This window comes from Erinaceus europaeus, chromosome 17 (assembly GCF_950295315.1).
Source record: "Erinaceus europaeus chromosome 17, mEriEur2.1, whole genome shotgun sequence".
Taxonomy (NCBI): Eukaryota; Metazoa; Chordata; class Mammalia; order Eulipotyphla; family Erinaceidae; genus Erinaceus; species Erinaceus europaeus.
Genome location: NC_080178.1, coordinates 6,133,971 through 6,147,489, shown reverse-complemented (window position 1 = coordinate 6,147,489; position 13,519 = coordinate 6,133,971). Strand labels below are relative to the sequence as shown.

The 13,519-nt window shown below is 39.1% G+C and overlaps 1 protein-coding gene and 1 pseudogene across 1 annotated transcript; both read right to left on the bottom strand.

Annotated features, from left to right (window-relative positions):
• Positions 1-984: 984 nt before the first annotated feature.
• Positions 985-2,664, bottom strand: LOC103110357 (olfactory receptor 8K3-like; annotated as a pseudogene).
• Positions 2,665-12,347: 9,683 nt separating this feature from the next.
• Positions 12,348-13,292, bottom strand: LOC103110271 (olfactory receptor 8K3-like). The gene has a single exon (XM_007519447.2). It carries the CDS (start codon positions 13,287-13,289, stop codon positions 12,348-12,350), a length of 942 nt encoding a protein of 313 aa, XP_007519509.1. The 5' UTR covers positions 13,290-13,292.
• Between the last annotated feature and the right edge of the window lie 227 nt (positions 13,293-13,519).

The following is a 13,519-nucleotide window of genomic DNA, read 5'->3' as shown; positions in this document are numbered from 1 at the left end:
GTAATTAAAAATTAATCAAGGGTCTGATGATGGCCCATCTAGTTGAGCACACGTGTTACTTTATGCAAAGTTGTGGGTTTAAGTCCTTGGTCCCCACCTACAGGCTTCATTCTTCACTAGAGGTGAAAAAGTGCTTCCAGTCTCTCTCTCTCTCTCTCTCTCTCTCTCTCTTTCTCTCTCTCTCTCTTTCTCTCCTCTTCCCTCTAAATTTATCTGTCCTATGAATTAAAAATAATAAACATATAAAGTAAAATTAAATTTAAAGCATCTGTATGAACACTTAACTATTATTTTATAGTTAACAATTATTTTCACATGAACATATATATAGCATTCTTATTAAAATGTACCCAACAACATAGAAACTATCATTCCTTGTCTTTGAGAATATAAGACAATCCAATTCCATTACTATATATACAATGCCTATTGAAATTTTAAAATAGCAGAAACCAGTTTTATGGTAACTCGACATCAAATCCTTGCAATATAATCAGAAAAGACTGCCAGACACTGTAATATAAAATTAGAGTAACACACCATAAAGAATAGTTTAATAATAGAGCAGAAAATAAAAAGTGGTTTCATGTACAAAACAAACACAGGTATGCACAGACAGGGACCATGGAAAATGATTTCAAATGTTGAGAAAACAAGGGTCATGTTATCTTCCTATGTATAACCACCAATTTTCACAGAAACAATGAAACCTCACTGCTCTTACTGGCTACATTATCCAGTACATTCACAATACTACTAGTTACACTCAATCATCATGCTTAAGTTTGTTTTATTTCCTACAAATGCCAACTTTTGTTCATGGCTGGCAAATGTATATATTCAACACATACAGGTGTGATTTACAAATGAAAAAGTTTTGAAATGGCTCAGTATAAGTCTGTGTGCTTGTTTTTCACCTCTTAAAATATGCTTCCTGTCTAACACACACCTGCTAATTATCAGAATGACATGAGATGATGGAGCTTAAAAAAAAAAAAAAACACTGCATACTTTTTTCCACAACCTTTGTAGTACATGTTTTACATCTTTGTTCCTCAAACTATAGATCAAGGGATTCAACATGGGGATGACCAGGGTGCAAAATATAGATGCCATTTTATCTGTGTCAAAGGAATGACTAGATTTGGGTTTCACATACATGAATAGCAAGGTGCCATAGAGAATTATGACAACCATCAGGTGGGAATCACAGGTGGAGAAAGCCTTGCGTCTCCCCTCAGCAGATTTCATCTTGGGAACAACTATGAAGATGAGAAAGTATGAAGCAAGCACTACCACAAGGGTGAAGATTAAATTGAGAGCAGAGAAGAATAATATTAAGGGGAGTCGGGCTGTAGCGCAGCGGGTGGCACAAAGCACAAGGACCAGCATAAGGATCCCGGTTCGAACCCTGGCTCCCCACCTGCAGGGGAGTCGCTTCACAGGCGGTGAAGCAGGTCTGCAGGTGTCTATCTTTCTCTCCTCCTCTCTGTCTTCCCCTCCTCTCTCCATTTCTCTCTGTCCTATCCAACAATGACAACAACAATAATAACTACAACAATAAAACAACAAGGGCAACAAAAGGGAATAAATAAATAAAATAAATATTAAAAAAAGAATAATATTAAGAATTCAACCATGTGTGTACTAGAGCACAGCAAAGAAAACAGGGGGAAATTGTCACAGTAGAAATGATTGATGACATTATAGCCACAGAAGGGTAAACTAAAAAGCTTTATGGTGACTATAAGAGACACAAAGGCACTGTATAGATAGGGGATGATGACCAGGGTTAGACAAACTCATTCTCACATGATGACTGTGTAGAGCAGAGGGTTACAGATGGCCACATAGCGACATGACAGACAGAATAAATAGTTGATAGAACATGAAAAAGTTGAAGAAACCCAGCTGTATAGCTCAAAAAAAGAAGGGGATTGTATTTTGATCTGCAAGAAAATTGACTATCATTTTTGGCCCCACAGCTGTTGAATAACCAAGATGGGTGAAAGCCAGGTGTCTGAGGAAGAAGTACATGAGTGTCTTCAGTGTGGCATCCTGTTGTTTTCGATGGGTTAGGTTGTTTTCGCCGGGCTGGCTTCACGGGCGGGTAACAGACGACCAGGGACTCATGGTTGAGCTGTAGGCAGTATCTCTTTATTCATGCAGGACGCAGCACAATCTAAGACGAGCTAAGTTAAACTCAAAGTACAGTACTGTAAAACTCACAATGCTGTCTTTATATATACTTGCCAAGTAAGGTGGAAACAGGATGTGACATAGAGAGGGTGGAGAGAAAAGTGACTGGTGAAAATCAGAGTGTGACAAAGAGGGGGCAGATTAGGCGAGAATCCTATCACTGAACCACAAATGCCCTGGAGGGAGGGTGGAACTTGTTAACAGTGGTTATGTAAATAGAATGAAGTGGTTATGTAAATAGAATAGTGTTAAGCAGGGGGGATTTAAACCAAATGAAACAGAAGGGGTCTCATGCATACCAACAGCATCCATCTTGGTGAGGATGACCATGCCCAAGTTGCCCACCAGTGAGGTCATGTAGATGATGAGGAACAGCACAAACAATGGAGCCTGGAGTTCAGGGCGGTTTGTTTGTCCTAGGAGAGTAAATTCATTTACCATGGTGAGATTATATTTATTCATCACTATCAGAAAAAAAGATAGCTATGCCCAATAAAGAAAACAAATAATAAGTGCCATGAAGTAAAACCTATTGATTCTTATTATGAAAATATAAAGCATCAACATATGTCATTCAATCTATTATTAAATAAGTCCTCCCTTGCAAAAGTACACATGCTTAAAGATACAGAACTAGAGTTGCTTTAGAAGACATACTTGTGGATTTCTTTGTCAACAAAGTGCCAAGTGTATAGATGTAGCTATTGAGGTTATCTAAATATATGGATAGGTATATAAAAAGGTACATATAAGAAAGGAAAATGTGGGAGCTGGGCGGTAGGGCAGCAGGTTAAGGGCATATGGTACAAAGTGCAAGGACGGTGTAAGGATCCAGTTTCAAGCCTCGTGTCCCTAACTGCAGGGGAGTCACTTCACAGGCCGTGAAACAGGTCTGCAGGTGTCTATCTTTCTCTCCCCCTCTCTATCTTCCCCTCTTGTCTACATTTTTTTCTGTCCTATCCAACAATGATGACATCAAAAACTACAACAATATATATGAAAAAATGGACAACAAAAGGGGAAAATAAATATTTTTAAAAAGAAACATAAATGTAAAAAATGTTTTTACAAAGTTTTGAAGCAGGCTTATGGAATATTTTGAGGTATTTTTTATTGTTACTTTTATCATTTTATTTTGGGGTTCATGGTGTATAGTACATGTTGAGAGGGAAGCAATGACAGAAGCCAGACCTTCCACCTTCTGCACCTCATAATGACCCTGGGTCCATTCTCGCAGAGGGATAAAGAATAGGAAAGCTATGAGGGGAGGGAATGGGATACAGAGTTTTGGTGGTGGGAATTGTATGGAGTTCTATCCCTCTTATCCTATGGTTTTTGTCAGTGTTTCCTTTTTATAAATAAAAATTAAAAAAAATCTCCTCTCTATTCATGTACAAACTACTATATTTACTGTCGAATGTAAAACATCAATTCCCCAATAATGAAATTAAAAAAAGATTATCCTCTCACCATGTGAGGTGTCTGTAAAACTCTCACCGCCAGTTTTGCCACTCATAGTCCAGGGACCCCTCAAGGTGACCATTGAGTAATTAATTTTACTAACGTCAGTCATGGATAGGATGTAATTCTTACCCATGGCAGAGCAAAGTTACACATCCTAATTCAGTTATACTTGGAGAGGTGTTAGAAGTTTCTTGTGAACTTACCTATTAATTTTCTTTGGTATTCAGTATCAAACTCAGGGTCTAATACAGGTTCCCTCACAGCCACTGAACTACCTTCTTACAACACTCATTTATTTCATTTTATTTTAATATGATATTTGAGATACAGACATTGTGCATGAGAACTGGGCAGTAGCGCAACAGGTTAAGTGCAAAGCCCAAGGAGCAGAGTAAGGATCCTGATTTGATTCCCCGCTCCCCACCTGCAGGGGAGTCACTTCACAAGCAGTGAAGCAGGGATGCAAGTGTCTATCTTCCCCCCCATCTTCCCCTCCTATCTCTATTTCTTTCTGTCCTATCTAACAATGACAACAACAATAACAACTAAAACAATAAAAAACAAGGGCAACAAAAGGCTATGTATATATTAAGACATTGTGCACAAACAGAAGAGAGAAAGAATGAAGTTTCAGAGCACCATGCTGCTCTCCATGGAGATCCACAGGGTTTTCTTTGATCTTTCTTGTTTTTAAAATTGTGCTGGTATTAAACACCAACACCAGAACCACACTGCTGAGGCACTTCCTGGGCTGTCAGATGATCAGACTTTATTTCTTACAATATTATTTATGTATTCATTTTTTTTGCTTATTTATTTATTTGAGAGTTGAGAACTGTAATAGGAGCAGAGCACTGTTTGGTTGTAGTTAACGTGGTGTTGGGGTTATAAAGAAATAAAAAAAATGCATGTTGTGCTCACTGACAGTGTATGCTATTTTTCCCTAAGTGTATATAAACTCTGACTTGTGATGAAAGCTGAATCGATTGCATAAGGATTCTGCCTATCTCTCTGTATTAATTATTACCCTTATCTTTCCTTAAGGGTCTGAAATATTGACAGAGATAATCCTGGCACTTGTTGACTAATTAAATTCTTTTTATACATAAGCGGGCAAAGTAACATAATACCTATACTATACCATACTATATACTATACTACACTATACTATAATATAATATGCTGCAAGACACTATACTATATTATTCTATATGGCACTACACTTGAATATACTACAGTATATTTGAAAAAATCTTAACCATGATTCTAAAAAATGACTTGTGATTGTTCTGAAGAAAAAACAAAAAACAAGCAAATCTATTCCCCTCAATTTTACTCCAAGTCAGATATACATAGAAATATGTGCATATGAGATCCTAACATACTATTCTGCTTAGTCAGAGAATACAAATGCTACCTTACAATGGCCACCCAGATAATTCTGCCTTTAGAAAAGCATAACACTGCAGGATTATTTTAGATGTTTACCTGTGTCTTGGCTCCCCCATGTATTTCATATCTTGGCACAGTGAGGGCAATTTTTGGATCCTTCTCTCCCTGTAAGACTCCCCCTAAGGAAATGAGGCAATTTCCTGGTTGTCCCTGAGCATCTATAAGCAAAAAAAGTGGAAGGGGCTATCTGTTAATAGTTCAGAATAACTGCACTAATCTGAATATGAGTTAGATATAAATGTTTAATTGAGGGCTCAGGGGTAGTGTACCTGACTGAGCACACACTTTACAGTGCACAAGGAACCAGGTTCAAGACCCTGGTCCCCACTTGGCAGTGCTCTTCCTTGTAACTGTGTAACTGTTGAGAGGATGGGGAAAGAAGAAGGATCCTCTTTTTTTTTGTTTTCCTGTTGGGTTCCTTGTTGCTTTGTTTTAAATGAATTTCAAAAGCACAAGTGTTCAGGTGTATGATTCCAAAAATCGCTCTTTATTAGTCATGCAAAGTAAGGTTAGGAAAAAGGCTTCTGAGATAGATTCCCTGAGGGTTACTTGGCCTCATCTATTATGTCAAGCACCCAGAAAAGAGAACCAGGCCAAAGACCCCTCTTTATCCAAGGCCCTATTCCTTATAACCCTTTTTACATCACAGACCAACTTTTCATTGGCCCTATGGAGTAAACTCCTTCCCCTTCATACAATGCAGAAACAAATAAAAAGGGGGGGGGGGTAGGGAGCCCTTCACCAAGTGAGTCTCTGCTCCAAGTGTGCAAACTCAGTGAAAACAAAATGTACTCTCTAGTACTCTGTGTCCTGCATTTTCCTTCAACATAACTTTTAAAAGACATCTTTCACAATTCAAATCCCACTACAAAGAAAACAAAGATAAAATAATAGATCTACCTCCAACTGAAAAGCTTCTCCATGCAGAAAAATTGAGACTACCCATGGAGTGGGAGAAAGAAATCTTTATTTCACACATAGGACAGAAAGTTACTAACATACATAAACAAAGACTCACTGAACTCAACAAGAAAAGGACAAACAGCCCCAATGAGAAATTGGGAGTAGGTGGAAACTGGGGAGATAGCATAATGGTTATGCAAATGGTTTTCATGCCTGAAGCCCCAAAGTCCCTCCCAGGTTTAATCACTAGCACCACCATAAACCAGACCTTTAACCACTAGCACCTTTAATCACTAGACCTTTAATCACTAGCACCACCATAAACCATTGCCCTGACCTTTCAATCCCTCTCTCATTAAAATAAATAAATTTGTGTGTGTGTGTGTGTGTGTGTGTGTGTGTGTGTGTGTGTGTGTGTGAAAAAAGAAAGAAAAATGTGGCTACGAAATGGACAGAACCTTTTCTAAAGAAGAGATTCAATGGGCCAATAAATATATGAAAAATGCTCAAAGTTACTAATGATCAGAGGAATACAAATGAAACTGTCGGTCTAGTGTCACGAGATAGAAAGATAACCCAAAAACCAAGCTCATGGCATCAAGGCCATTCAAGTCATTATTCATCCGAACGCCCTAGAGTCAAGCGGTAGCACAACTGGTTAAGCCATGCGGCGGAAACTGCAATGACCAGCATCAGCCTCCCAGTCTGCCCATCCCATGCCTGGAAACTCTTGAGGGTAGGAAAAGAATATATTAAATGAGCAGAATAGGTGGGGGAGTAGGGAGGAGGCCTTAAGTCATTTATAAGCCAAAGCAGAAGATTGATATGTAGATAATAAAAAGGCAGACCATAGTATCAAGGAATGCAGGGTGGAGCAGGGGGAGCTGGCTTAATGTTTTCAGGAAAGCCAGGCTCCTGGAGGCAGAAAAATGCAATGTGCTTTGTGAGGCAGGGAGTCTGATAAGATGAGGCAAATCTTGGAGGGGTCCTGTCTCTCCTCGATAGACCTCTCAGTGGAGAGAGAGAGAGACAAAGGATGGACTTGCCCCTCAGCTCAAGCCCTGCCAAGTGCACCTACATCCTCACAATTTTCCTACATCTACCCTTTTCTTTTTATCTAATGGCCATATTTAAATGGGTCAATGTTTGTAAAAGACTCCATTTCTGTCAAAGAAATAGCAGTGTAGGGGTAAACAGGAACTTTTTGGGTAGAAACCTGAATGATATCATGCAGGTGTTTTTAAAAGAACTGGAATAAGACAGGGAGCGATAAGTAAGAGTAGTAAGGGCCAGTGTGAGGCCAATGGTAGGCCTGGTGGGCCTAGAGGGCTGGGGCTTGATGGCGAGGGGTGGGGCCTGACATGCAAAAGGGGTGAGGTGATGGCAAGGGGCTGGGCTGACAGGTGAAGGGCACAGGGACCTGAGGCTGAAGTGTGGGATCTGGAGTTGTAGGGGCCTGAGTCCACCAGCTGTGAAGTCCATGGGTTGCTGCAGTCAGTCCTCAAGAAGTGAAGGGAGAGAGTCTGGCAGTAGCACAGTGAGTTAAATGCACATGGCTTAAAGTGAAACGGCTGGTGTAAGGATCCTGGATTGATCCCCTGGCAACCCACCTGCGGGGAAGTCACTTCACATGCAGTGAAGCAGGTCTGCAGGTGTTTATCTTTCTCTCCCCCTCTCTGTCTTCCCCTCCTCTCTCCATTTCTCTCTATCCTATCCAACAATGATGACAACAGCAATAATAACTACAACAATAAAAAAACAAGGGCAAAAAAATATAAAATTAATAAATAAATATAAAAAAATAAATAAAAAATTTTTTTAAAGAAATGAAGGGAGTGTCCAAGAGCTCCACCAGCAAGTCCTATAGAAGTGTCAGTCAATTGCCAATGACCAGGGGAAGAAATGCTGCATGTCTTATCTTGATGGGGGAGGACAACTACTAGAATTGTCCTTTTCTGGAATCAGGTTCTTCAGATCCTGCCAGTTCACATCATGTGTTCTGAGGGGCATTGTAGTCATGCCATCTTTTGGGCAATGTCAAGGACAGAGGTTCAGATGGTTTCGGGGATTCCAGATGAGCAGTTGATTCTTTATGTGAAGGCTTGTTATAGCTGTAATAATTTACTTGGGAAGAAAAAACTTGTAACAAGTTAGAAGTTTACTAGAATTGATAACTCACATCAATTTAAAGGAACAATTTTAGACCAAATAATTTTGTTAAATCAAGTTATGTCAAACATCAAATTTTTCAGAGCAGAATTACATGTACCAACATAATTTATCAAGAATAAATCTCTGACAGTGTCTTAAAACAGATAAGATATTTTTAAAATGTGGAGATGTAAAGAGGAAAACTAGAGTGAGAAGCCTCAGGCACAAGAATCATTAGCATAACCTATTATGTGATCTATCATTCATTGGAGCTAGTTCTACCTCTTTAATAGAAAAGGTTTATGTAGGGAGTCGAATGTTAGCTCAGCGGGTTAAGTGCACGTGATGGAAAGCGCAAGGGCCAGCATAAGGATCCTGGTTCGAGCCTCCTGCTCCCCATCTGCAGGGGAGTTGCTTCACAGGAGGTGAAGCAGGTCTGCAGGTATTGATCTTTCTCTCCCCATCTCTGTCTCCCCCTCCTCTCTCCATTTATCTCTATCCTATCTAATAAAGATGACATCAACAATAGCAACAATAACAATTACAATAACAATGAAAAGCAACAAGGGCAAAAAAGGGAAAATAAATATAAAAAATAAAAAATAATAATTAAAAAATTTAAAAAAGAGAGAAGGTATATGAAAGCTTCACATATCAATAATGTCTTTTCTACCTTTAGTCACACCTAGTTAAGATGGAAACACACCCTAGATAAGTGGTGTTTATTTTAAGAAGCCATTTGAAGTTTATTGCAAACAAATTTAAAGATTATTTCATTTAACTACATGTAGAAATCTCTGTACAGCAGAATCCTTAAACCAAATTTAGTTAACATATATTGATTTTTAATTAATTTTTGCCTTAAACTTTAAACAAACTCAGGTTATTTAGAGAGTTAACACACATTACTGACAATGTTTCTTAGAACATTTACAATGCCAGACTGATGACAGATTTGTTGTGGATTAATTTACACAAGATCAGTTAGCAGGGCACTTTTGGGAGCCCTCCAAAAATGTCCTGTATTGAGAATTTGTATTTTAATTCTGGAGATGATGAATTGTCACATTAAATATTTAGACTTTTACCTTAACTACTCAGATACTTTAGCAAATTAATTTTACTTTATAAGAACTGTATTGAAAATGCCTTCATTTAACTTTACCTGGAAAGAATGTAGCTTCAAATTAACACTTTTAACCTTAAAGTTAAATTTTACCAAAATTCAAACATACACATAAACATGTAGTCTATAACACACAAGAGGAGAAAAACTTTTGTTACGAAGACTTATCATGTCAAACACAAATTTAGGTCTGTACTGTCTTAGTTGACCCATTCTTATTCAAACAGTTCTCAAGACAAAATGCTTCACATTTATACCAAGACTTAAAAAAAATGAAAAGAGGAAAAAACAAATTTCTTAGGACAGTTTCTGGATGACTCCAGATACCTTTTCATGTCTGGCATTTCCATATAAGGTCAGTTAAGTTCCAGATTACTCTGAGCAAAATGGTGCATAAGTAAGTTTTTCAGTCATTCATAACACTCACAATAACACATCTGGCTGATCACAGCATGAGGCAGGGGTATACAGCTGTAGAATTTTTACTGGAATAGTGACAGCAGACTGTTTGCCTAACCTAATACTTTCAAAGGGTGACAGGTGAAGCAGAGGGGGCAGATAGCAGGCTTAAATTATTCAGAGAGAGCGAGGGAGGAGAGAGAAGCAGTACGGAGGTTTTGTTTTGGGGCTCTGTGAACCAGGTTTTTCAGGTCCCGCCATGTCACATTATGGGTCCTGGAGGGTGTCCTTCACCTAATACTCTTGCAGTGTTTCTTATTCTTCATGGATAGCTGTGCCATCTTGTGGGCATTGCCAGACATGGCAGGCAGGAAGCCAGAGAGGTTTTGAGTAATCCTGTGGAAACACACATGCAAAACCCCTTCCCATGGTCAATAGGGGGTCAGGCCCTTTCCAGATTTTATCTAGGGGGTCTTTCCATTTGACCTTAATAGCTGGGAGGGTTGATGGTGTTTGCCAGTAAAGAATAATAAGAGGTTGGTTCTAATTTTTTTGTAAATATTAAAGAGGTTTAATGTAGTTAAGGCTTTTGCCAGCTGGATATTGGGGTGGGGTGTATTCCTCATTCTTCATTATTTAATTGAGCCATAAGGGTTTTATGGGCTCTCTTGCCAATGTCTTGTCCCTGAGGGTTATAGGGAATGCCTGTAGTGTGAGTAATGTTCCAGAGGGAACAAAAGTCTTTAAATTGTTTGCTGGCAAAAGTGGGGACATTGTCCATTTGAAGTGGAAAAGGTATGCCCATTATAACTAAACAGAGTAGCATATAGCTTATAAGCTTTTTTGAGCTTTCTCCAGTCTGATCTGTAGCCCACATAAACTTTGAGAAGGTATCAATTGAGACAAAAGCAAATTTTTGTTTTCCATGTTGGATAAGTGGGTGACATCAATTTTCCAAAGACAATTGGCTTTTTAGCCATGGGGTTAACCCCAAGAGTTTGAACACCAGATGTCTTGATTCAACCAGCACAGCTTTAGCAGGTGACAAGAATTTGATTTAGTTGTGATAGTGGGGCATTAGAGAATCAGGCCCTGAGACCCTTAAGGTTGACATGGATCAGAGAATGGAAGTCAGCAGGATCATAGGAGGAGGTTAAGAAAACTCCTGTGGAGGTACGGTGGTCTGCCGCAGCATTGCCTTTAGACAGGGGCCAGAGAGAGTACTGTGAGAGGAGAGATGTTGGATGTATAGTGAGTGAGTTCGAGGGCAGAGGATAGAGGTGATTTGTATGAGAGGAGAGGAGAGTGGGTTGTTAACCAGTTTAACATAAGAGTGGACGAGCTAAGGGAGAAAGTTGACTGTGTAGATACTGTCTGAAAATAGATCAAAGGATCCAGATACAGCCTTTAAAGCTAGAAAGACAACCTAAAGTTACTTGTACTGTGGGGAGTGGGTGGGGAGTTCAACAAAAAGACATGTGAGGCATGGTTTATCTGGGTAATATTTTACAGCAGCGGCTCCTTTCTGGCAGCCATCTGTGAAAAACAGAAGAGAAAAACACAGAGCAATGCTTGAATCAAGTGAGTTTTACTGCAAACACCAAACTAAAAACTTTTGGGGAGGGGGGAATAAGGAAGGAAGTTTACTGAGGAATAGCCTGAGGGTGTTTCTTCCCCAGGCACATACTTTCTGGGTTGGAGAGAACTAGACCGGAGCCAACCTTGGCTGCTGTGCAGGAGAGGAATCAGGAACTCATGTCAGGCTAGCGTCAAGGGAGAGAGAGACTCTGGGGCTCACAGAGCAGGAACACAACACAACACTGTCTTCATTGATCTGCCTTTATCTCTTCTGAAGTGGGTGTGGCATGTTGGAAAAGGAAATGGGTAGGATAGGGGGTTAGGAGAAGGAAAGAGCGCAAAAGTAGCAAGCTAATTTTTAACCAGTGGGGATTAAACCAATGCCCTGCAGGCAGGGTGGGTCTCAGGCAAAACAATGATTATGTAAATAGACAACAGCAATGCAGCTGAGCAGGAGGAAGTTGGCGTAATGTCCAACAGTCTATCTTGAGTTTTTGTTGTACTTAAGTGTCAGCAACCATACTGTAATCCATTACCCCTCCAGAATGAGACGGGAAAAAAAGATAAAAGAAAAGAAAAAAGTACAAGAGCCAATATATTTCCCCTCTATAACTGCTTTAATACCATAAAAGAAACACACATGCTATACAGCTTGTATTGGCTACAATGTCCTAACGAATCTACCTTAATATTAATGTTACTTAGTGTGTTTAAAGGTTTCCCACACACAACAGAAAAGCCATTTTATTTCTACTTCTATAACTATGATACTTCTTCACACTTATAAAGAAAACCCAAATACTATGGCTATAATTGACTACAGTTTCTTAATATATCTACCATACTTTTAATTTACTTAGTTATTATGCTTATATTTGTTTATCCCCCCTACATGATGACAAATATTTTTCATAGTTTGCATATTCTTATATGTATGACATATTTCTGTGGTTGGCAAATAGAAGCCCTTTATAAATTCTTGATGAAGTTCTCTGTGCTTATTTCTACCTCTTAAGCTAGGCACAAGGATTAAAGGACACATTCTAGTGTTCCAAGTGAAATTAGGAAGTGAACTCTAAGAAAATATGCTGCATATCTTTTTCCACAGTCTTACTAATGAATGTTTCACATCTTTGTTCCTAAAACTATAGATCAAGGGATTCAACATCGGGATGACCAGGGTGTAAAATATAGATGCCATTTTATCCATGTCAATGGAATGACTGGACTTGGGTTTCACATACATGAATAGCAAAGTGCCATAGAGTATTATGACAACCATCAGGTGGGAACCACAGGTGGAGAAAGCCTTGTGTCTCTCCTCAGCAGATTTCATCTTGAAAACAGCTATAAAAATGAGCAAGTAGGAAGCAAGCACTACCAGAAGGGTGAAGATTAAATTGAGAGCAGAGAAGAATAATATTAAGAATTCAACCACGTGTGTACTTGAGCACAGCAAAGATAACAGGGGGAGATTGTCACAGTAGAAATGATTGATGACATTATAGCCACAGAAGGGTAAACTAAAAAGGTTGATGGTGACTATAAGAGACACAAAGGCACTGTATAGATAGGGGATGATGACCAGGGTTAGACAAACCCGTTCTGACATGATGACTGTGTAGAGCAGAGGGTTACAGATAGCCACATAGCGGTCATAGGACATGACAGACAGAATAAACACTTCATAACAAATGAAAAGGTCGAAGATAGCCAACTGTGTAGCACAAAAGTAGTAAGAGATAGTATTTAGATCTGCAACAAAGTTGACCAGCATTTTTGGCCCCACAGCTGTTGAATAACCAAGATCAGTGAGAGCCAGGTATCTGAGGAAGAAGTACATGGGTGTCTGCAGTGTGGCGACCATCTTGGTGAGGATGATCAGGCCCAAGTTTCCCACCAGCGAGGTCATGTAGATGATGAGGAACAGCACAAACAGTGGAGCCTGGAGTTCAGGGCGGTTTGTTAGTCCCAGGAGAATGAATTCATTCACCACAGTGAGATTGTATTTATTCATCACTGTCAGAAATAAAGATAACTATGCCCAATAAAGAAAACAAATAATAAGTGCCATGAAGTAAAATCTATTGGTTCTTATTATGCAAATATAAAGCATCAACATGTGTCATTCAATCTGTTATTAAATAAGCCCTTCCTTGCAAACTTACACATGCTGAGAAATACGTAACTGAGTTGTTTTTGTAGACATACTTGTGGATTTCTTTGAGGACAAAGTGCCAAGAAACT